General features: G+C 52.9%; 4 protein-coding genes across 11 annotated transcripts; 3 read left to right on the top strand and 1 right to left on the bottom strand.

Moving 5' to 3' along the window:
* The first annotated feature begins 1,161 nt into the window (after window positions 1–1,161).
* On the top strand, window positions 1,162–4,265 carry POLR2G (RNA polymerase II subunit G). 2 transcript variants are annotated; one of them, XM_060157648.1, is made up of 8 exons: window positions 1,162–1,278; window positions 1,412–1,521; window positions 2,493–2,652; window positions 3,237–3,287; window positions 3,393–3,458; window positions 3,563–3,634; window positions 3,818–3,851; window positions 4,045–4,265. In XM_060157648.1, the coding sequence occupies exons 1-8, from the start codon at window positions 1,267–1,269 to the stop codon at window positions 4,056–4,058; spliced, it is 519 nt and encodes a 172-aa protein (XP_060013631.1). In that variant the 5' UTR covers window positions 1,162–1,266; the 3' UTR covers window positions 4,059–4,265. The 2 variants fall into 2 exon arrangements, with proteins under 2 accessions (XP_060013631.1, XP_060013632.1); XM_060157649.1 differs by lacking the exon at window positions 3,237–3,287.
* Window positions 4,266–8,528: 4,263 nt separating this feature from the next.
* On the top strand, window positions 8,529–22,775 carry TAF6L (TATA-box binding protein associated factor 6 like). Of its 6 annotated transcripts, XR_009542343.1 has the most exons (16): window positions 8,529–8,656; window positions 9,395–9,454; window positions 11,038–11,197; window positions 11,541–11,627; window positions 12,297–12,447; window positions 12,603–12,653; window positions 13,216–13,310; window positions 14,772–14,846; window positions 14,978–15,198; window positions 15,550–15,682; window positions 18,795–18,923; window positions 19,042–20,037; window positions 21,072–21,095; window positions 21,179–21,310; window positions 21,479–21,557; window positions 22,620–22,775. XR_009542343.1 is itself a non-coding variant. In XM_060158894.1 (12 exons), the coding sequence occupies exons 2-12, from the start codon at window positions 9,447–9,449 to the stop codon at window positions 19,810–19,812; spliced, it is 1,881 nt and encodes a 626-aa protein (XP_060014877.1). In that variant the 5' UTR covers window positions 8,670–8,860; window positions 9,395–9,446; the 3' UTR covers window positions 19,813–19,851. The 6 variants fall into 6 exon arrangements, 4 of the variants coding, with proteins under 4 accessions (XP_060014880.1, XP_060014877.1, XP_060014879.1 ...); XR_009542342.1 differs by lacking the exon at window positions 21,072–21,095; XM_060158894.1 differs by lacking the exons at window positions 8,529–8,656; window positions 21,072–21,095; window positions 21,179–21,310; window positions 21,479–21,557; window positions 22,620–22,775 and adding an exon at window positions 8,670–8,860 and having other exon boundaries at window positions 19,042–19,851.
* TMEM179B (transmembrane protein 179B) lies at window positions 19,904–22,149 on the top strand. 2 transcript variants are annotated; one of them, XM_060158898.1, is made up of 6 exons: window positions 19,939–20,060; window positions 20,635–20,737; window positions 20,908–21,095; window positions 21,179–21,310; window positions 21,479–21,557; window positions 21,805–22,149. In XM_060158898.1, the coding sequence occupies exons 1-6, from the start codon at window positions 19,942–19,944 to the stop codon at window positions 21,964–21,966; spliced, it is 783 nt and encodes a 260-aa protein (XP_060014881.1). In that variant the 5' UTR covers window positions 19,939–19,941; the 3' UTR covers window positions 21,967–22,149. The 2 variants fall into 2 exon arrangements, with proteins under 2 accessions (XP_060014882.1, XP_060014881.1); XM_060158899.1 differs by lacking the exon at window positions 20,635–20,737 and having other exon boundaries at window positions 19,904–20,037.
* Window positions 22,243–23,438, bottom strand: TMEM223 (transmembrane protein 223). Its single transcript, XM_060158900.1, has 2 exons — window positions 23,107–23,438; window positions 22,243–22,685 (listed from the first exon to the last, which is right to left on the bottom strand). Exons 1-2 carry the CDS (start codon window positions 23,420–23,422, stop codon window positions 22,393–22,395), a joined length of 609 nt encoding a protein of 202 aa, XP_060014883.1. The 5' UTR covers window positions 23,423–23,438; the 3' UTR covers window positions 22,243–22,392.
* Window positions 23,439–23,499: the final 61 nt, after the last annotated feature.

Below are 23,499 nucleotides of genomic sequence, written 5' to 3'. Positions count from 1 at the left end.
TGGAAACTGGTGTGTGACAGCTCTAAGAAAGCATGAAGTCTCTGTTCTTGCAGGAGGGAAGGTCAGGCTTTCTTACAACATACAAAAACTTAGGCAGCAGGGAGTTTGCTCAAGGTCCCAGACACTGTCTGGGCTTTAGAAACAGCTGCTCTTGCTGAGTCTTTATTATAGGTCCGCATCTCATGGTGTTTCTGCCTTTCTTCCCATGGCCCTTTTATCAGTCAGGGTCCCAGCAGGGCACAGACTGCATGCTCACTCTGGTTAACTGAGGCGAGTTTAATAAAGGGACTATCTACAAAACTGCGAGCAGGGCTGAAGGAACAGACAAGGCTCACCAGTTCTCTAGGTCCTTGGGTGTAAGGGGGCGGACGAAGGGGCGAGAGGGGGTTGAAAGGAGCGCAGTGACTTGAGGTTCTCTTCACACCTGGAGGGGGCGCTACCTTCTGGGCTCTGACTTTGCGGGTTTCATCTCTAAACTACCAGAGCCAGGCAATGAATGCCTGAATATGCAAGAGTCTTGGAGTCAGGCATCCTGAATTTGAATCCCGACCCTGAGTGACCTCAACCTTCTGAGCCTGGGACCTTCTTGTAAATGGGAGTAATAACAAAGCCTGCCTGGTGGGGTTGCTGTATGGATTAAATGAGATAAGAACAGCTACTTACTATACTTACTATGTGAAAGCCGTCTTCAGCTATTTGCTGAATGAATAGATTCTGCTAAAGCGCTTTATTTATGCCATCTCTCATTAATTAATTAATTATTATTACTATCATTATTTTTGCTGTACGCGGGCCTCTCACTGTTGTGGCCTCTCCCGTTGCGGATCACAGGCTCCAGACGCGCAGGCTCAGCGGCCATGGCTCACGGGCCCAGCCGCTCCGCGGCACGTGGGATTCTCCCGGACCGGGGCACGAACCCGCGTCCCCTGCATCGGCCGGCGGACTCTCAACCACTGCGCCACCAGGGAAGCCCAATTAGTGCCTTTTAAAAGGATTTACTGAGCATATAGTCTACACCGGACACTGATAATTTGTGCGAGCCTGGCATTTCGACCACGGTTGGGCTGCACAGAGGGGAGGAGCTTCACGGATTCCCCGCCCACGACAACGAGACTCAATGGGGTCCGAGGAGGAGGCGAGTCCCTCCCACTTCTCCGGGGCAGTCCCGGAAGCGGGCTTGGGGTAGTTGCTGTGTTTCCGGTGGGTGTGGAGGCTCGCTGCCGTCGCTGCTGTAGGCCCGGCTGCTGTCCAGGCTCCTCCGGGACGATGTTCTATCACGTGAGCAGGGCACGGGATGGCGGCGAGGGCAGGGTCGAGAGGAGGAGAGAAGCGGAGGACCGGGACTAGGGGCCGCTTCTTGCCTCACGTTCCTGCCGCTCCTAGCCTGGTCTCCATCCCCGTTTCCCCGCAGATCTCCCTGGAGCACGAGATCCTGCTGCACCCACGCTACTTCGGCCCCAACCTGCTCAACACGGTGAAGCAAAAGCTCTTCACCGAGGTGGAGGGGACCTGCACCGGCAAGTGAGTGTCGCGCCCTCCGTGCCACCTAAGCAGTGAGCACACGTCTCCCTTTGCCTGCATCCCCTCCCCAACTCCTACACATCCTGAAAGGTTCAGCTACCTACCCTGGCGAGCCCTCTCACTCTCCCAGGAGCCCCAGGCAGTTAGATGCTTCCTGCTTTGGGTTCCCACGATTCCCTCTGCGAAGCTGGATAACGGAGCTTCCTTCCTTCAGCCAAGATTGGTCATTCATTTACTCTGCAAACATTTCTAAAGCTCCAGCTGTGTGCCAGGCTCTGTGTCAGGCCCTGGGAACAATGCCGTGAAAAAGATAGAATGAGGTCCGCCCTTGTGGGGCTCAGTGTTTTTTGATTCTGCTGCTTTTCTCTGTCCCAGGGACCTGGCGTGGCACATCTTGGGCCTCACTAAAGGTTTGTTGAATTAATGAGTGAGCAGGAAAAAGCAGATTGAGAGTTAGGGGGAGGAAGGAAGAGGACTGAGACTTGACCATCTCTGGGCTCTGCACAGAGGAGCCTTGCACATGGTGATGTAAATGAGTGAGGATGAGCAGGGCTATAGAGTGCTTGGACCTCCAGCATCAGAGTAACTTTGGGTGTTCTTTGAACATACAGGTTCCTGAGCCTCAACTCATCCCTACAGCATCACGACTCTCTGGGGGGAGGCCTGGGAATATGCATTTTAGTAAGTTTCTCCCAGGTGATTCTGAGGCATCTCCAAGATTGAGGTCTCTTGGCTCAAGGACTGCAGCCCTTTTGGACATTTGTTGTGAAATTATGAGAGCAGCATTTGGCATTTTTAGATGCGGACCATTGTCCTGTCTCCTCTCTTGATTATTAAGCTCTGTGGGGCAGGGGTGCTATCTACTTCCCCTTTGTGCCGCCCCTTTACCCCCAGGCTCAGTGTCTCTTGTGGCAGATGGTTTAGAGGCTTTTCCACACACAGTGCCTTTCTCCTTCTCATCCTCCTTGCAGGTATGGCTTTGTAATTGCTGTCACCACCATCGACAATATCGGTGCTGGTGTGATCCAGCCAGGCCGAGGCTTTGTCCTTTATCCAGTTAAGTACAAGGCCATTGTTTTCCGACCCTTTAAAGGGGAGGTCGTGGATGCCGTTGTCACTCAGGTCAACAAGGTAAGACCATCAGGGGAGGTAGTGGAAAGGTCCCTCCCTTAGAAGATCTGGGATGGATCCCAACTCGACTTGTTAATAACTCTGTGTCTTTGGCCACGTCACTTCTTTGTGCTTCAAGCTTCCTCACCTGTCAAATGGTATGGTGATCTTGCTCTGCCTCACTCAGGGGTATGTAAGTCATTATTGATAGTCAAAACAATAGTAGCCTCCACTGATTGAGTAGTTCCTCTGGGACAGGTAGTGTGCAAAGCCTCACAGTGACTCTGTGAGGTGAGTGCTTTTATCCTCGTGCTTTTTTCTCCAGGCTGAAGCCTGGAGAAGTTGTCTACTGGCCAAGGTCATGTGGCCAACAGGTGTTCAAATCCCAAGTTCCGAAAAGTTCTAGGCCTCAGCTGTTTACCACTACACTTCCATAACTTAAAACGAAAGCTTGAAAAAAAGAAAGAAATGAAAACAAATGCCAAACTTCAGAGTGGTTTCGAAACATGAAGAATATTATTGATATTAGGAACCAGATAAGGACAGGAAGCTTAGAAGACTTTGGGGGACAAAAGGAAAAGCAAGGTCACTCATTTCCCTTCTAGGTTGGACTCTTCACAGAAATTGGGCCCATGTCCTGCTTCATTTCTCGACATGTAAGTCTAGGCACACTGGGTGGGTCTAAGGAGGAGACAGGTATCGTGAGCATCTATTGAAGCATCCTTTTAAAGTACTCTTACCCAGTTTCACCTTCCTTTCAGTCCATCCCGTCAGAGATGGAGTTTGATCCTAACTCCAACCCACCATGTTACAAGACAATGGATGAGGTAAGTGGGAAGGAAGAAGTCAGTGAGAGGGACAAGAGCATGAGCCACTCCGAGGGAGAGTCCTGGCCTGGGGTTGTCTGAATGTACTGTTCCCTCCTCCCCAGGACATTGTGATTCAGCAGGACGATGAGATCCGCTTGAAGATTGTGGGGACCCGTGTGGACAAGAATGACATTGTGAGTCTCTTGCCTGCCTCTACCAGGCAGCGCTGATGATTTCTGCCTCCCCAGAGTTCCTTGGGGGGTTGTGCTCTTCTGCTTGGAAGAAGAAGTGGGTGGGCAGAAGGCCTGAGACTGCGGGTTAGAGCATAGCTCTGTGCTTGCCCTGGCTTCATTTGCTTTTTACCTTTCCTTCTGCAGTTTGCTATCGGCTCCCTGATGGATGATTACTTGGGTGAGTGTCAGGGTCATTGCCTGGAGGAGGGGTTTGTGGGATATGGGATTTAATGCCTGAACCACAGATGACAGAAACTCTCCTGTTGTCTGCTTGGAAGACCGAGGACACGTGCCTCTCGGGATGGGAAGTCGATGTTTAGGGCTGCCCCAAGCTCTGGGTCTAACCAATGTGCTTTTCCTGTTCTCGGCAGGGCTTGTGAGCTGAGTACCGTGACCTCCTACCTTGTTTGGTCCTTATCCAGGAGGTGTGACTGTCACACTTCCCGTGTTGTCCAGAGGCCCAGTCTGGCTGCTGTGGAGGAGGCAAGGAAGGTTTCTTGTCCTCAGAAGACATCTGGCTCTTCTTGTGGCTTAGCAGCCACTCCCAGATTTCTGACTGTGTGTTCTAACCATAAAAGGTTCTTGATTCTCATGGAAGCGTCATCTCCTTCTTTCTTTGGTAAGAACAAGTCTGGTTTTTTTTCGGCCACGCTGCGCGGCATGTGCGATCTTAGTTGCCTGACCAGGGATTGAACCTGCGCCCCTTGTAGTGGATGCGCAGAGTCTTAACGACTGGACCGCCAGGGAAGACCCAGAACAACTCTTTTTTTAAAAAGGCTGGAGGACCAGATGCTTGCTAGCCCCTCTTTTCTTGGCCTGATGCCTTAACTAGCTTCACCCACCAGGGGATCTGACTAACCCTTTTGCCAAGGTCTGAAGTTGACCTCACTAAAGGGAAGGCGTTAGTGTTGGGTCTTTGGCTTCCAGCAAATGATACTATCATTAGAGCCGCTCTAAGCCCCCGTCTGTTTATTTATTTATTTATTTATTTATGGCTGTGTTGGGTCTTCGTTGCTGCGTGCGGGCTTTCTCTAGTTGCGGAGAACGGAGGCTACTCTTCATTGCGGTGCATGGGCTTCTCATTGCGGTGGCTTCTCTTGTTGTGGAGCACGGGCTCTAGGCGCGCAGGCTTCAGTAGTTGTGGTTTGTGGGCTCTAGAGCGCAGGCTCAGTAGTTGTGGTACACGGGCTTAGTTGCTCTGCGGCATGTGGGATCTTCCCAGACCAGAGCTCAAACCCGTGTCCCCTGCACTGGCAGGCGGATTCATAACCACTGTGCTACCAGAGAAGTCCTAAGCCCCAGTCTAGTTTCAGAGTATTTGCCCTTTCCCCAGCCTTAAAAATAACCAAGAGTATAGCTGAGGAGAGGGAAGAGGAGACAGCAGGTAGGAAGAGGTGAATAATAGGACAGTAATGATACAGATTGTGAGGTCCCAGCCCTTCTTAGGATGGGCACATAAACTACAGCCTTTATTTGCTTATCAATTATTAAACTAAACTGAACTGAAGATATGAAAGGGCTCATAATCTCCTTAGGGTAACACAACAGAAATACACGAAATAAGATGAAGCAGACATGCTACCGTCCCTCACACTGTCTTTGCAGTACTGTTTGTCTACCTTGGAATGCCTTTTCCCAACCTACCTGCTTGCTGCCTAGGAATCTATCAAATCTCAGTCAATTTTTTTTTTTTTTTAAAGCTTTCCTTGACTTCCTTGGGAAACAGAGTTGTGTCGTAGAAAGCACAGTATTTGGGTTGATACAGAGCTGGGTTGCAGTCCTAGCTGGGTGACCTTATGTTTCCTCATTGTAAAATGATCATATAACGCTCTTTGGATGATTGCTGCTAGTATCAGAGATTGTATGTGCAAGTGGCTGGCACAGAGCCTGGCCCATGATAGGTACTCAACGGTTAATTATAATTATTGTTATATGGTGCATATAAAGCCGTGATTATCACCTGGGGTGATCTTGGCCCCCAGGGGACATTTGGCAATGACATTTTTTGTTGTCACAACTGGGTGGGGATGCGACTGCCTTCTAGTGAGTAGAGGCCAGGCAGGCTGCTAATATCCTACAATGTATAGGACAGCCACCCACAACAAAGAATTATCTGGCCCCAAATGTCAACCGTGCCAAGGTCCAGACCTGTTATGAAACATCCAAAATACTGCCTTTAACCTGGTAAGGAAAAGGCATTTGAATGTGTTTCCCTTCCCCTTGCCTCACCACTCCTGGACAGAGGTAGGCTCTTCCATTCATACCTCTCTAGTATGTCATAAAACACATTATTTCCTTATTGTCTCCCTTTCCATTTTTTTATTACATAAAATTTCAGTTATTTTATTGAGATAATTATAGATTCATATGCATCCCTTTGATTTTTGTATCTCCAGTTCTCAGCACTCTGCCAGTTTTCCCAAGTGTGTTGAACCCTGGAAAGTTTCTGTGCTGGATTTGCAATGAATTTTGCCACGGAAACAATGTTCAAGTTGTGAAACCACTTCCCAACACAGAGTTGATTTCATAGGTTGCAGGGAATTTGCCTAGTTAGGCCCTAAACATGTGTCTCACTGAGAGTAAAGTTCTTCCCAAGTTCTCAAATGGAATCATGCATCTGTAAATTGTGTTGGGGATGCCCCAGTAGTAAAACCAGGCCAGAAGGAAGAGACTGATGGACAGAGAAGCAGCTCATGGAACTGCTGGTGAGGATGTGGGGTGTGGCACTGAGAAGGCTGACACTGGATAGGGAAGCGAGTAAGTGGGGATGGCCTGGAGATAGTCCTGGACTCTTCTGATCTTTTAAGGTTTGGTACTAGGGGAGTCTGGAAGTTACAGCCTCTTTTTTTTTGGCCATGCATCTTTGGGATCTTAGTTCCCTGACCAGGGATTTAACCCAGACCCTCAGCAGTGAAAGCACAGAGTCTTAACCACTGGACCACCAGGGAATTCCCAGGAAGTTACAGCCTCTTAAAGAGGTCACAGGCTTAATAGTGACAGGAGTATGTGCCTGGTAACATGTTAAATCCTTTACACACATTATTGAATTTTCACAACAGTTCCATGTAACATTCTGTCACCCCACTTGACAGATGATAAAACGGGTCAGAGGGATGAACTAAACATGCCTAAGGTCACACAACTAGTGGAGCTGTTTTTTAAAAAAATTTTTTTAATCGTCTAACTCTAAAACCATCATAGCTTTTCTTGCCAGGCATTGGTGGCTGGGGAGTTTGTGTGGGAGCCACCTTTCTCCCATCTATGGCCATGTGAGTCTCATTACTGCTTTGACTCAAGCTGGAGGCAAATCAGCCCCAGACAGCTTGCATGCAGCTTTACTGCATCCTACAGGCCTGCAGGCCATCCTCTCTTCATTGTCTCACGCTGCCAAGGTTGCCAATGGCTGGCCCTACCAATAACACCTTTGCAAGGAGGTCTGCCAGCAGCCAGGAGATCTGAGCTGATCTCAGACTCAGAACCTTAGAGGAGCCCCCCCTATCCTTCATGCATAGGTGGGCAGACACTCCAGTGACCAAGCACAGTCCTGAAACTACTCCAAGTATCATTCTGAATATGACTGGAAGAAACTCAGCAGGGTCACAGTCCCCTTAGGTGGTGTTGCTGTGGCAACCCCAGTCCCATCCATCTGGCTTTCTCAGCTCTGGTCTCAGGGGATCTTCTTTTCTAGAGGCAGCAGCATCTAACCCTGAGAGGGAGGAAGGGCAAGGATGTATACATTCATGCTCCCCTACAGAAAGCTCCTTTCTATAATAGCCCATTGCAAATGGTCCCATCTTGTTTTTTTTTTTTTTTTTTTTTTTGCGGTACGCGGGCCTCTCACTGTTGTGGCCTCTCCCGTTGCGGAGCACAGGCTCCGGACGCGCAGGCTCAGCGGATGGCTCACAGGCCCAGCCACTCCGCGGCATGTGGGATCTTCCTGGACCGGGGCACGCACGAACCCGCGTCCCCTGCATCGGCAGGTGGACTCCCAACCACTGCGCCACCAGGGAAGCCCTAAATGGTCCCATCTTGGATGAACATAAAGGAATTAAATCACTGTCTGCCCCGTGATGTGTGAGTGAAAATTCAACTACCAACTACCAATTTTATCTCATTTAATCTACAATAACCCTGTGAGGTGGGTATTATCACTCCATTTTGTAGATGGGGGAAATGCGCTCAAGTAGTTTGCTCAAAAGCACTATCAGAGTTTGAACCCGTGTCGGTCTGACTCACTAAGCCCACTGCTTTTCAGTTGAGAACTGTCCAAGTTCGGGAAAGCGTGTACGTGTAAAACGGTCAAGGAAGTGTGCGAGGTAGGTGAGGGCTTATATTTGGCTTATTGGACAGAAATGGGGAGGATACGAGGTAGGGTGCCCGAATGGGTAGAGCCCTGGAGTCTAGAGCTTGCACGGGGTGTGTTTGGCCCAGTCAGAAGACCCTTTTGCCAGAGAATACCTACTGAGAGCCCAACCTTCGGGAAGGGGAAGTGGCAGGTGATGTGGGAGAGGTAAGCTGATCCCCACCAAGCGGGCAGCAAAACTAACGCAGACGCCGAAGTCTAAAGCATCAATGCATTCGTGTAAATGCAAGTGCTCGGAAACTCAGGAGTAGACAAGGGAATGCGGACGCTTTCCTCGAGAACATGGTTATTAAAACGTACACCGAACCATACCCACCCCGCAAAGCTCCCAAGAGCTGTTGCTTTAAGAAGCGCGAGTCTTCAGCATCACGTGACCTCTGGCGCCCTGAGCCTTTTACAGCCCCATCACAGTGGCCAATCGGGTAGCGGGAAGTCTTTTGGTGGGCGGGAACTCCTCAAGGCGCTCGTCGATTGGCTGTGTTTGTAGAGGGCGGAGCCTGAGCGCCGAGAGAGGGAATTAGTGCGAGCTGAGTGAGTGGGCGCCAGCGCCGCCGCCACCACCGTCACCGTCACAGCTACCGCCGTCCCGGTAACCGCCTTCGCCGTGCCGGAGCCCTCAGGTGAGCAGGCCCTCGAAGGCCCGTCCTGCTGTGGGCCGCGCGCTCACCGGCCTGGGAGCCAGCTCCGCTGGGGGCCCGCCCCCTTCGCTGACCACGTGACCCAAGTTCTGTAACCTCTGACCTCCTCCTCCGTACCCCACCACCTCTAGATCTGGCGTGAAGCGAGGCTGGGTGGGAGGATTCGCATCACGGAGACCGGTAGAGGTCAGTTCTCGCGCCTTGTTAACAGTACGGCTAGTGGCTGAGGATGTGGAGGAGAGGAGGTTGAAGAGCGGGAGACCTTGGTCGGAGCCCGGACTTTGTGGATTGTAATGTGGGCTCGTAACAGGGAAAACCCCTCGGCGCCTTCCGTGTGGGCAGGACTTCGTGCTCCCATTTTACAGGTGGAGAAAGAAGCTTAACAATTATCCATTGGCGGGTTTCCAACGCCTAGTTTCCTGGCTGGGAATCCAGGCCTTGTTCCCCACACAGCCCGTCGCTCCTCATGATTAGAACGATAGTTGAGTTCTTTCTCCCTACCCAGGTAGTGCTCGCCGGATGATTTTGGGAAAGTCATTTAACATTTAACCTCTTTGAGCTTTGATTTCCTTGGTTGTGAAATAGACATAATACTTACAGAATCCCTATCGCATTGTTAATGTGGACAGAATGAGGCGGAAGCCATGGAAAGCACTTAGCTCGGTGCCTCGGGCATAGCATGTGTTTAGAAAAATCGCTTTTCTTTATTCGTTTTTTCAGCAAGTGTTTATTGAGGGCGTGTTATGTGCAGACGCAGTGCCTGACGCGGGGGATGCAAAGGTGAGCAAAAAGGCATGATGATCCTTGCTGGCATGGAGCTTACAATCTAGTGGGGAGGTAGGTGTTAATCGGAAAGTTACACAAGTGTATAATTACAAACTGTCAACTGCTTTGGGAGGTAAAGTACAGGCCCATGGTGGGGGTCTGAGAAGAGTTCCCTGAGCAAGTGACATTTCAGACTGACATCTGAAGGAGCGACTAGGAGCTCAGTGGACAAAGGGATTGGGGGTGGAGGAGGAGAGCGTTTCAAGTCCAGGAAACAGTGTATGAGTGTCCTGAAATAAGGTGTTTTTGAGGAAATGGAAAGAGGCCACGGGTATGCAGAACACGAGAGAGTGGAAAGAGGTGTTTGCAGATGTAGCCACACATGCAGGGCCTTGGAGCCATGGCACAGGTTAGTGTTTTATTCCAAAGGCAATGAGGAGCCATTGGGAGAAATGCTGCAGGGAGACCAGGTAGGGCGCCCACTGGATTTAGGGACCTGGAGGTCACTGGTGACCCACTGAGCCTTGTCAGAGAGGAGTGGTGGGGCAGTGCCTGGGTGGGTCACCGTGAAGCTGGGTGGGCGTCGCTGCCCATGGTGCTGATGCCTCACTTTGGTCCGTGAGGGCCAACCTTCTAATTGTGGGCTGTGCTGTTTTCGTGCCTTCTTATTCTGCCATATCCTGTGAACGGAAGAGCAGGTTTCTGCTTTTAGGGCTCGTAGCCAAACTGGGGAAGACCAGACACATGGGCAGAAAGCCCAGCTACTAAAAACCTGACAGCCCCAGGTGGCACATGGGGCAGGAAGACCTCAAAGGACAGGCTGCTTCTGCCTTAGGAAAGAAAGAGGAGGGTGTGGGGGCTTGGAGTAAGGTGGGGGACAGACCAGCCCAAGCCCTGGCAGTGGGGTGCAAGGCAGGTTGGAAGACACGAGGCGGCCTTACTGGGGGGACGGGTCAGCTTGATCAGCTGTGGGGATTTGGGACGAAACACGGTATGCTGAGCCAGGGAGCTGGGACTTTCCTTTTAGGAGTGGTGGAGAAGTATTGAAGACTTTTGAGCAAGGGACTATGGGGGTAAAAGTAGTCTTTTCATCAGTGTTTAGTCCGTAGCGATTGTAGCAAGGATCAGAAGGAAGAAGGCATGAAGTTTTTGTTTATTATTAGTGATCGTAACATTTTCCATTTGTGTAGCATTCTAGACCCTGAGTTTCTCCTACCTCATTTCCTTTCATCCTCACCTCAGCCCTGTGAGTTACGGAGGGCAGGGATTATTGCCACTATCTTCCCGGGGCTCAGACTGATGAGGGTCTCAGCGGGTTCACACCGGAGGTGGTAGAGCAGGGCTGGGACCCAGTTCTGTGCAACCCAAGGCCAGGCAGTTTCTCAGGTGGCCCTGTTGTCTGCCCTCTGGTCCAGCTCAAGTCCGTTTCTTGCTCTGAGCCTCAGGTTTCCTCACGTGGACACTCAGAGCCATCGTGACTCCTTGTTCAGGGATTCTGGAGCAAAGAGCAGCAAGACTGGTTTCGAGGGCCTTGAGTCCGGCTCACAGGCTCTGAGGGAGCCTGGGCTGGCCTTTCACACCTCCCTCCCCACTCCCAGTTCCATCGGGGCCATGTCGGAGCGAGAAGAGCGGCGGTTCGTGGAGATCCCTCGGGAGTCCGTCCGGCTCATGGCAGAGAGCACAGGCCTGGAGCTGAGTGATGAGGTGACGGCCCTGCTCGCAGAGGACGTGTGCTACCGTCTCAGAGAGGCCACCCAGGTACACTTCCCCTCTCCTTGTCCCTCCCTTTGACTACCCCCTCCTCCAGGGGTTTATTCAGCAAGTATATGTCAGGCACCTACTCCCTGCTCAGAGGGAGTGCAGTGGAGGCGGTCCCCGCCCTCTCCAGAGCCCGCTTCCAGCCCGCTGGGCTTCCAGCGAACAAAGCGCTTGCTGGGCGTCTTCTCGTGTGCTGCTCACCACACGCCTGCTGGGTGGGCCAGGCAGGTTCACAGTCACATCCTGCACATGAGAAACTGAGTCACAGGGAGGGGATGTGACGTTGGGAGTTGTTTGCCCCCTGTTTCCTGTCCCTTGACTGACTCTGTTCCTCCGCTCCCAGAATAGCTCTCAATTCATGAAACATACCAAACGGCGGAAGCTGACTGTCGAGGATTTCAACAGGGCCCTCAGATGGAGCAGTGTGGAGGTGAGTGGGGTGCCGGCTGCAGAAGGCTCGGTTGGCACAAGCCCTCCTGCACGCCCAGCTCGGGGCTGGCAGTGCGGCGAGATGTGAAGACCCAGTGCACACACGAGGGAAGGTCACAGCCACCACAGCACATGTGCTGGGCCCAGCCCCCAAGGGCCAGGAGTTCAGAGAGGGAGAGGCGGCCACGGAGACCAGGAGGTTAGGGAAGGTTTCTTGGAAGAGATGGAACTTGAGCTGAACCTGAAAGGGAGGCTGGGATTAGACTAAGTCACAAGGAAAAGAGGGCATTCTGGGTGAGGGAGGAGGCTGAGCCCAAGTGTAGGGGTTGGAATGTCCTGCACAGTTGTTCCAGGGCAGTGGGTCTAGGGAAGAAGAGGGGAGGGTTAGAAGAGAGGAGGGTTTTCAAAGTTGGGCAAGTGTGAGGTGGAGGACCAGCGGCCTGTGGGTGGGGTTCTGAGTCCCTGTGGATCCGTGAGGAGGGCCCACATGCTACTCCTTGACTCAGCGAATACTGGATGCTCCAGCCAAGTTCCCAGTGAAGGGCCTGGATCCCCGGGCATCCCTCCTCTTCTCAGGACCTCTGGACTTCCCGCGAACATAGGCTTCGTGCCCTGATTGGTAGAGCACCTCTTCCCTCCCTGGATTCAGCCCAGTCATCTCTTCACTCAGGCTGTGTGTGGTTATGGGTCCCAGGAGGCGCTGCCCCTGCGCCCTGCCAGGGAGGGTGAGCTCTACTTCCCCGAGGACCGAGAGGTGAACCTGGTGGAGCTGGCCCTGGCCACCAACATCCCCAAAGGCTGCGCCGAGACAGCTGTGAGAGGTGACCGCCGGGGTCATGCATGGGGTGGGGACAGGAGTTGGGTTGTCGGAGGAGTGGTGATGGGCTGGCTGGTGGATGGGGCGGAACTCAGAAGGGTGGGTGGTATTACAAGGGGCCAAACCCCAGGCTGACCCATCTCTCTGCTCTGGTTCTAGTTCATGTCTCCTACCTAGATGGCAAAGGGAACCTGGCCCCTCAAGGATCGGGTAAGGGGCAGTGTGGGGAATGGGCCCTCTGCCTGGACGTTCCTCCGTTAGGAGCTGAGGGTGGTGCCTCTACACCTCTGAGTCTTCACCTGACAAGAATTTTCCGTGCCTAAGGGGTGCCTGCCCTGAGTGGGCACTGCTCCCTGCCCAGAGGCCTCAGGGTCGGAGATAGTGTCCCAGACTTAAGACCGATCATGATGCCATGTTGGGTGCTAGTACAGAAGTCTGGGCCGCTTGCTGGGGTCCCTGAGGTGTCACACTTCCAGGGTCTGCTGAATGGAGCTTCACAGCCTGAGGCTATGACCTCGGAACTTGGGGACTAAGCAGGAGTCCGCCCAGCAGAGGACAGGTGGGAGGCAGCGTACAGAGCTGGGTGTGGAGAGCTTGCAAGGTCAGGGCTGCGCAGGCTGCTCAGAGGGGCTGGCAACGCTGTGCTCTGGGCGTCCTGTCGGAATGGGCTCCTTGTGGGATTGTGGGAATGGCGGTGGTTGTTGGGGGGAGGCGGGGAGGCTGGGAGAGGGCAGGGCTCCACCCTGACCACCTTCTGCCCACCCTCTGGCAGTGCCCAGTGCTGTGTCTTCACTGACTGATGACCTTCTCAAGTACTACCAGCAAGTGACTCGGGCTGTGCTGGGGGATGATCCACAGCTGATGAAGGTGAGCCGTGGGCCTGAACTGGGGCACAAAGTCCAACTTTCAAATCCTCATGGAATTCCTTCAGATGCCTCCTTCTGTCCTCTGAACACTGAGTGACTGATGTGGGCAGAAGCTGCTCTTGGGGGTGGCGTGGTGCTCTGTGGCTGGCCCTGGGCCAGCGCTGACTCCTCTTCTTACTCTAGTAGGAACCCTCGTTCCTTAGGGAATGGGCAGCTCAGCAGGGCCCTGTGGGGGGCTCAGGTGGTCAGCTCCCCACACCTTAATCCAGAGCCCACCCTTTGGGGCATCTGTTGACCTGGAGCCACATGGGGCATCCACATGGTAGCTTTCATTTGCCTGGACTCGAGAGGGAAAGGAGAAGAGGAAGTAGAGGGAGCCAGGTTAAGGTGCCTGGCCAGACCTCATGCCAGCCCTGCTGCTTTAGCCTCTTGGGCTCCACAGGGCCCGCTGGACAGCGCCTGTGCCAGGCCTCTTCTGTCCAGAGTCAGACGAGGACCAGTTTGGTGGTCTGCTTGGCCATGTGGCCTCTCTCTATTTGAGGGTTTTACATCTTCCATGTCTGGCTGCTGCTGTTGTTTCCCTTGCAAAGTTAGGACTGTTGTTACTATACTTCCTGCCTTAGAAACTTGGCTGCTGGTCCCCAGGCAACAGTGCAGTGGCTGGATGTGGGGCCTGGGAGCTGAGCTCCTTCCTCACTAGCTGCTGTCCGCTTTCACAGAACCTGAACTTAGGGTCTTTATCCAGAGGAGTTGGAAGGGCACAGGTGGTGGGGGTTCAGGGCTAAGATGGTTTTACTCATTTACCTACTCTATTTTTTCTGCTTATCAAAGTAATACCAGGGGACTTCCCTGGTGGTCCAGTGGTTGAGAATCTGCCTTCCAATGCAGGGGACATGGGTTTGATACCTGGTTGGGGAACTAAGGTCCCACATGCCGCGGGGCAACTAAGCCTACGTGCTGCAACTACTGAGCTCGCACGCCGCAGCTAGGGAGGAGCTGTTATGCCACAACTAAGACCCAAAGCAGCCAAAAAAAAAAAAAGTCATACCAGCATATGTTTATAATAGAAGTACTGTAATATAAAATCACACAAAGTAGAAAGTGCAATTCTGTAGCATCACCCACTCACCCTTTTGTTTGTATGTGTAAACTGTACATAGTTTACCGTCAACCAGTGGTAACTAAGCGTCTGGGTTTAGAATAATTGCTTTACTCAGTTAAAAATATGTTGGACATTTAGGTTGTATTCAGTTTTTTATTACTACATTACAGACAGTGCTATCTGTATGTGGGTATGTGTGAGTGGGTTTCTTTTGTAGCGGGTTAAATTTGTAGAATTGCTGAGTCACAGAGTTTGAACGTTTAAAATTTTACTGCATAGGTGCTAAATTGTTCTTTAAAAAAAAATGTCCGTTTATACTTGGGGCTGGTGGACTGTGCAGCGTGGCCCCTTCCATTTCAGGTTGCCCTCCAGGACTTGCAGACCAACTCGAAGATCGCAGCGCTCCTGCCGTACTTTGTTTATGTGGTCAGTGGGGTAAGTGGGGTTTATGTGGTTTTGTGGGGAGGAGATGATGCAGCAGCCTCTAGGGCTCACGGCAGGTGCCACCAGAAGAGCAGGCTCTTGTGCGCCCTTGTGTCCCCTAAGCACCCCTCTCCTCCCAACAGGTGAAATCTGTAAGCCACGACCTGGAGCAGCTACACCGGCTCTTGCAGGTGGCACGGAGCCTAGTTCGGAACCCACACCTCTGCCTGGGGCCCTATGTCCGCTCCCTGGTAGGCAGTGTCCTCTACTGTGTCCTGGAGCCCCTGGCTGCCTCCATCAACCCGCTGAATGACCACTGGACCCTGCGGGATGGAGCTGCCCTCCTGCTCAGTCACATCTTCTGGTAGCTGCTGGGCCAGTGCTGATCAAAGGGCAGGACTGCTGCAGAGCTGAGTGGGTTGGCGTAGGAGATGGGGTGAAACTTCTGGCTTTGAGGCTCTATGTTGAGAGGTCGGGAGCCTCTTCCCTTCGATCTTCCAAGCTGGTGTGCCGTGAACCCGGGGATTCTACAAATGGGTGATGAACGTGCCAGGGGTTTGGTCCATCAGCCCTGAGGTCCTGGGCCTCTTGGCCCAGACGCCTCTTTCACTCACCCAAGCGTGCCATACAGGTGCTGTTTTCTCTATGTGCTGGGACCTGAGTACAGCTGGGCAGTGCCGTGCCTCATTCCCCTGACTGAATGTTGCTCCCGCAGGACTCATGGGGACCTTGTAAGTGGCCTCTATCAGCAGATCCTGCTCTCCCTGCAGAAGGTCTTGGCAGATCCTGTGAGGCCTCTCTGCTCTCACTACGGGGCTGTGGTGGGGCTGCACGCCCTTGGCTGGAAGGTGAGGACCCTGGCTTTTCTCGCAGAGCTGTAAGAGCTCCCATTTGTAGTTAGAAAGTCTTTCTTGTCCAAGAACCTGTCATCTCTCTCCATTTTTTTAGGTCTTTCACTGTCTTTCAGGATCCTTTCATAATTTTCCCTGAAGAGAACCTACAAATACTTTATTCAGTTTATTCCTAGATTCTTGCTTTTTTTTTTTCTTCTTTTTTTTTTTGCGGTATGTGAGCCTCTCACTGCTGCGGCCTCTCCTGTTGCAGAGCGCAGGCTCCGGACGCGCAGGCTTAGCGGCCGTGGCTCACGGGCCCAGCCGCTCCGCGGCATGTGGGATCTTCCCAGACCGGGGCACGAACCCGCGTCCCCTGCATCGGCAGGTGGACTCCCAACCACTGCGCCACCAGGGAAGCCCTCCTGCTATTTTTGATACTGTTGTAATGGTGTCTTCTTTTCATGGTATTAATTTCTTACTGGTGTATAGAAACACAATTGACTTGTGTATTGATTCAGCTACTTTATTAAACTATCATTTTTAACTGTGGATTATTCTGGGTTTTTAAGGTAGATCATATCGTGCAAATAATGACAGCTTTGTCTTTTTTAAACCTTATGCCTTTATATTTATTTATTTATTTTTGTGGTACACGGGCCTCTCACTGTTGTGGCCTCTCCCGTTGCGGAGCACAGGCTCCGGACGCGCGGGCTCAGCGGCCATGGCTCACAGGCCTAGCCGCTCCACGGCATGTGGGATCTTCCCGGACCGGGGCACGAACCCGCGTCCCCTCCATCGGCAGGTGGACTCTCAACCACTGCGCCACCAGGGAAGCCTGCCTTTATTTTTTTGAATTCTCTCTTTTTTTTGCGGGGAGGGGGGGGGGCACACCACACGGCTTGTGGGATCTTAGTTTCCTGACCAGGGATCGAACCTGGGCCCTTGGCAGTGAAAGTGCGGAGTCCTAACCACTGGGCCACCAGGGAATTCCCAAACCTAATGCCTTTAATTTCTTTTTATTATTTTATTGTTAGGATCACTAATATCATTTTACATATGATGATAATGGGCATCCTTGTCTCATTTCCGATTTTAAAAAAAGGGTTAACAGTAACCTTTTCTATTTAGGCTGATGTTTACTTTGTGTGTTTATAGATAGATACCTTCCTCAGGTTAAGGAAATTTTATTCTTAGTTTTATTATTACTTTATGTTAACTTTTATCAAACGCTCTTTTTGTATCTTTTGAATTGATCCTAAGGTTTTCCTGCTTTTATCTGTTAATGTGATTAATTGTATACCTAGTGGTTTTTTTTTTTTTTTTTTTTGTCTGTATCACACAGCTTGTGGGATCTTAGTTCCCCAACCAGGGAATGAACCCCGGCTCCAGCAGTGAAAGCGCTGAGTCCTAACCACTGGATTGCCAGGGAATTCCCTATACAGATTTTCTAATAGTAAACCATCTTTACATTTCTAGGATAAATTCAATTTAGTCATGCTATAGTCTTTAAAAAATGCAAAACTTTTATTGGAATATAATACATTTTTTATATACTGTTGGCTTTACTAAAGTTTTATTATTTTTAAATTATTATTTATTTTTGTTTGCATTGGGTCTTTGTTGCTGTGCATGGGCTTTCTCTAGTTGCGGCGAGCAGGGGCTACTCTTCGTTTTGGTGCGCGGTCTTCTCATTGAGGTGGCTTCTCTTGTTGTGGAGCACGGGCTCTAGGTGCATGGGCTTCAGTAGTTGTGGCACATGGGCTCAGTAGTTGTGGCTCATGGGCTCTGGAGCGCAGGCTCAGTAGTTGTGGCGCATGGGCTTAGTTGCTCCGTGGCATGTGGGATCTTCCTGGACCAGGGCTCGAACCCATGTCCCCTGCATTGGCAGGCGGGTTCTTAACTAGAGAAGCCCTTTACTAAAATTTAAAATGATTTATCTCTATGAGTGAAATCAATCATTAAGTTTCCTCAGGTACTGTCCTTACATGGTTTTAGTATCAGGGTTATACTGGCTTTATGGGATGAGGTAGGGAAGGAGTATTTATTTTTTATACTTTATATTTTTAAATTAAATTTTATTTTATTTTATTGAGACGCTCTTTTCCTTGAGTGTCTGTCGACTGTAAATTCTGGCATGGTGTTTTGTGGTTATATTTTTAACTACTATGGTTACAGAATTATTTGAGCTTTCATATATTTTTTTTAAAGATCTCTTTGTTTATTTCATTTATTTTTGGCTGCGTCAGGTCTTAGTTGTGGCAGGCGGGATCTTTCGTTGCGGCGTGCGGGCTTCTCTCTACTTGTGGCACGCGGGTTCCAGAGCGTGTGGGCTCTGTAGTTTGCGGCACGTGGGCTCTAGTTGAGGCGCGCGAGCTCAGTAGTTGTGGCACAGAGGCTTAGTTGCCCCGCAGCATGTGGGATCTTAGTTCCCTGACCAGGGATCAAACCCGCATCCCCTGCATTGTAAGGCGGATTCTGTACCACTGGACCACCAGGGCAGTCCCAAGCTTTCATCTTTCTTTTTTTTTTTTTTTTGCGGTACGCGGGCCTCTCACTGTTGTGGCCTCTCCCGTTGCGGAGCACAGGCTCCGGACGCGCAGGCTCAGCGGCCATGGCTCACAGGCCCAGCCGCTCCGCAGCATGTGGGATCTTCCCGGACTGGGGCACGAACCCGCGTCCCCTGCATCGGCAGGCGGACTCTCAACCACTGCACCACCAGGGAAGCCCAGTTGTTTGTTTTTGCACAAGTGGTTTGAACTGAGTTCCAGGTTGCATCTATGCCAGGACATTATTGGCTGTATAGGGTAGCAGCTGGCCACTAAATTTCTCTGTTACCAGGGGGCATTACTTATACCCTCTTAGCCTTTGGCACATATGTCAGTGATAGTGGGGTCACTTTGTATTGGTTTTGTATGTCTTTGTACCCGATCTTTGTTCCCAGGGCTTAATTAATTAAGGCTTGGGCATCCAGGAGCTTCCAAACGGTGGCTGAATATGCCAAGCAGGGAATTTAGGATTGAGCCCTAAATTCAGTACCGGAGATAAAAGTAGATCTTTCAGGGGAAATGGTACTTGGGAGGCGATAAGCAAAAAAGAGGCACTCACTGCATTCTTCTCTCCTTTCCAGGCAGTAGAGCGAGTCCTGTACCCACACCTGTCCACTTACTGGACAAATTTGCAGGCTGTGCTAGATGATTATTCAGTATCGAATGCCCAGGTTAAAGCAGATGGGCACAAAGTCTATGGAGCCATTCTGGTGAGTGCCAGCCCCTTCCAGCCTCTCCTCCCTGCATGAGCACAGCAGCTCAGCGGGCCTACTTTGGAACACTTGATAGGCCCAGGTTCCTCCTATCCTAGTCCCCCTGCTCTTGCAGGTGGCCGTAGAACGACTGCTGAAGATGAAGGCCCAGGCAGCAGAGCCCAACAAGGGTGGGCCAGGCAGCAGGGGCTGCCGGCGCTCAGACGACCTGCCTTGGGACAGTCTTCTCCTGCAGGAGTCTCCCTCCGGGGGCAGCGCAGAGCCAGGCTTTGGGTCTGGTCTCCCGCTGCCGCCAGGAGGCGCGGGGCCGGAGGCTCCTTCCCCTTCGGTGACCCTGGCGGACATCTATCGGGAGCTCTACGCCTTCTTCGGTGACAGCTTGGCCACCCGCTTTGGCACGGGTCAGCCCGCGCCCACGGCCCCGCGGCCGCCTGGGGACAAGAAAGAGCCGGCGGCCGCCCCGGACTCGGTGCGGAAGATGCCGCAGCTGACCGCCAACGCCATGGTCAGCCCGCAGGGCGACGAGAGCCCCCGGGGCGGAGGCCCCCCGTCGGCCTCTGCCCCCACCGCCTCTGAGAGCAGGCCGCTGCCGCGCGTGCACCGGGCGCGGGGGGCGCCCCGGCAGCAGGGCCCGGGCGCCGGCACCCGCGACGTCTTTCAGAAGAGCCGTTTCGCCCCGCGCGGTGCCCCTCACTTCCGTTTCATCATCGCCGGGCGGCAAGCAGGGAGGCGATGCCGCGGGCGCCTCTTCCAGACTGCCTTCCCCGCGCCGTACGGGCCCAGCCCGGCCTCCCGTTACGTGCAGAAGCTGCCCATGATCGGCCGCACCGGCCGCCCGGCCCGCCGCTGGGCGCTCTCGGACTACTCGCTGTACCTGCCGCTTTGAGGCGGCGCTGGCCTCTGTGAATAAATCCAGCGCCCGGAAGTGACGTCTCCGCGCTCGTGGGTCGCGCCGGATGAGGCGGGGCTTGGGCGGTTGGCTCCCACGGCGGCGCTTCCTGGTGGCGAGGGAGCCATGGCTCTCCCTTGGTTGCAGCGCGTCGAGCTCGTGTTCTTTGCTACCGCCTTCGTGTGCGGAGCCGTGGCGGCCGCGGCACTGACTCGGACCCAGGTGGGGCTGCGGGGCGGGGCCGGGTAAGCGGGGGCGGGCAGGCCGATCCTGACACGGAGAGTCCGCTGCTGTCCGGGCCGGTGGGGGGTGGGGGGCGGGTTCTGGCGCGCTGCTCCTCTCAGCCGGTGGGCCGGGTGGGGCTGGTCGGCGGCGGAGTTGCATCGGCGGTAAACGCGCTCTGTCGATCTGTCCGCCCAGGTCATACTCGGGCCAAAGGAACGAGTTCTCAGGAGAGTCTTAACAGCATCAGATATAGCCCGGCCTGGTGACTCCCTCTGCATAACCTCACCCTGGCTGTGAAACAAGCTGGTCCAGGGCCCCCTAAATCAGACACTGTTGTGCTAAGCTACTCCAAGAAATAAAGCTTGGTGTAGTGGAGATGATCAAACTACCAAATGGTTGCGACAGAATGTGTTAAATGGCAAAATAGTGATGTAGCAGAAGCCAAAAGTTTAGGCTGAGTGTTTATCGCAGTCAGGCAATCATGTTAATAAACAGGTTCATTTAATCCCTGTAAGTAGGCGCTATTACGCCTGTTTTACAGGTCAGAAAACATCGGAGATAGCTGAAGGTCACACAGTTCTGGTTCTACTCTAGGATTTCTGCACGAGGGGAGACCAGAACTTGTGAGGCAACTCTGAAGCTCTTTGTATTTCATAACTACCGCCTATTTCCTGATCCTTCTGGCCACTCACTGCAGGTTTGATTTCCCCAGCGGACTCATTAATCTACTGGCCCAGAAACAGGAGCTGACAGTGCACAAATAACTCCCTAGAGCGGCCCTGGTCTAGATTATCCCCAACACCTGCCATGAGCCTGCATCCAGAGGCACCAGCCTGAAATCTAGGACTCAGCAGCTTCTTTCCACAGGGCTCCTTCAGGGGCAGCTGTCCCCTGTATGGTGTGGCTGCCCTGAATGGCTCCTCCCTGGCCTTGTCCCGACCCTCGGCCCCATCTCTCTGCTACTTTGTGGCTGGGGCCTCTGGCCTGCTGGCCCTCTACTGTCTCCTGCTTCTGCTCTTCTGGGTCTACAGCAGCTGCATCGAGGATTCCCACAGGTGACTGCCCACTCCGAGGGCCGGGGGCTGAGATGGGAGGAGTCCCACCTCAACCACAAGGTTTATTCTCTCCCTCCTTATAGAGGCCCGATAGGGCTCCGCATTGCACTGGCCATCTCAGCTATAGCCATCTTCCTGGTCTTAGTGTCTGCCTGCATCCTTCGATTTGGCACCAGTTCCCTCTGCAAATCCATCATCTCCCTGAACATAACTAGGTAATGGGAGAGGGAGGGAAGCCTGGCTGGGGCTGACTACCTTCCCTCTGTAGAGGGGATCCTATACACCCCGTTTTATATCCCCATCAGTTCTCAAAGGGGCACTGGAGCACAAGGGTATTTAGGGTATGTCTCCCCTTTCTCACAACTGTCTCTTTGACCTCACAGCTGCTCTGATGCCCAGAAAACTCCATGGATACCCCCTGGAACCGCTCTGCAGTTTTACTCCAACCTACACAATGCTGAAGTGAGGTCCTGGGATATGAAAGACTGGGTGGAGATTGAGGGATACACAGATTCACATAATGAATCATATAACACAATCTGCAGTTGTAAGAGTGCTCACCAGTGTACTCTGAGCTTGGCCCACCAGTGAGGGGCTGAGAGGAGCTGAAGGCTTGACGGCCTGACAGTGAACAGCTAAGAGTGGTGTGTGGGTGGAACTGGATTCGAGATGGGCCCACTCCTCACACTCCTGTTCCTGTCTCCCACAGACCTCTTCTTGGGTGAATCTGGTATTGTGGTGCGTGGTCTTGGTGCTCCAGGTCGTGCAGTGGAAGTCTGAAGCCACCCCATACCGGCCTCTGGAGAGGGGGGACCCTGTGTGGAGCTCTGAGACAGATGCTCTTGTTGGGCCACGCCTTTCCCATTCCTGAAGACTAACCAAAGAGTACTCCTGCCGCCAGACTCCGTGCCCAAGTGCCTGCAGTCCTCTTGCCCCCACATGGCCCACACGGCTGGGAGCCTGAGTTTTCCCTCCAGGAGGGAAACATGATTAACAGACCCCCTCTTCCTACAGCTGTTTTTGTACCAAAGTATTATATTACTTTCTTTCTTCATCTCAGTACTGAGTTCTTGGTGTAAAGCACTGTAGGTAGGGTGGATGGGAGTAAGGAGTGAAGGCGAAACAGGCATGGATCAAAACTTTGAGGTACTGACAGGTAGCTGCCCTTGGGATGACTGCTCCTTTATTTGCTGTTAATGAATTTTGGGCCTCTTGTGTGACCCTGGTTGTCACCCCATTCCCTAAGGTTCAGTTTTGATTCCCCTCTGGGAGGGGTGAGTGACCTGAGGTGGTTTCGTCACAAGCTACGGTAGGCACCCACAGTGTTGTCAAAGAGTTTCGTGTTGGGGAAGTGTCCAGCTTTGTCCAAGAGGAAGTAGAATCGTCGGCCTTTGACCTTAAGAGGCAACATGGCAGGGACTTCACCCCGGTGGGCCATGCAGGATACTTGGTTCAAGGGAACTGTAAAATGGGCACCCCAGCCAAAGGGGGCATGAGTGGTGAGGGTCACTTGCTTCCCTCCAGCCTGTAGCATCACTGAGCGCACAGAGCGGAAGGAAAAGAGAAGACCAGCACCAAGTACCAGAGTACCTGCAGGAAGAGCAAAGATTGGGGTTTTCCCTGGAGAGCTAAGAAGCAACCCTTACCGTGTGCCCCCAAATAATAAAAAAAAAAAATTGTGATGATAGTAACATTTACTAAGCTCCTCCTATACCCCCATCATGTATTAGTCATTCCTCCCAAAAGCCTTAATAGATACTCACACCCATTTTAAAACAGGGTCCAGAGCGTAAGTACTAACTCGCTCAAGGTCACAGAGTGAGAGGCAGACTTCAGCCTGAACCTGTACGAGGGCTTGGCGCTCGGGGACGTCCGACTCCAGTGTACCACACACCTATGAGGGTGGCCTGTCCATCCTGGAGGGTCGGGAGCCCCTTACTCTTCTTGCCCAAGCGGAGAGGATTGTGCCCGCCCTCCTCGACCCATGCCGGCAAGGCAAACCACACCTTACCGATGGCGCCGCAGCCGACGGCAAGGCCGTAGCGCCAGAGCGCGGAGCGCAGGTCCAGGCGGCCGCGGCCTGGGGACTCGGCGTCTGGAGGCCGAGTGGAGGCCGGCGGGCGGGCCAAGGCGGCAATGGCTAGGGAAGCCCAGAAGACGCCCTGGCCAGCGCAGAACAGCCCGAGGACGGCGAAGAAGCGACCCCCTTCGTGCTCGAAGAGCAGCACGTCCCGTGGCGGGCCCACGTCATGCAGAGCCCTGCGCGCGGCAAGCGACTGCAGCGTTAAGAACAGCCGCACACGGCACCGCCGCCCGAGAGCCGCCATGCCCCTGAGCGGCGCCGCTTCCGGGGCGGGACTTCCTGCCGCTGGCCCCGCCCCGCCCCGCCCCCTTCCTGCCGCTG

Source organism: Lagenorhynchus albirostris, chromosome 9 (assembly GCF_949774975.1).
Source record: "Lagenorhynchus albirostris chromosome 9, mLagAlb1.1, whole genome shotgun sequence".
Taxonomy (NCBI): domain Eukaryota; kingdom Metazoa; phylum Chordata; class Mammalia; order Artiodactyla; family Delphinidae; genus Lagenorhynchus; species Lagenorhynchus albirostris.
Note: the sequence above shows the minus strand (reverse complement) of the source record. Positions and strands in the feature narration are given on the sequence as shown.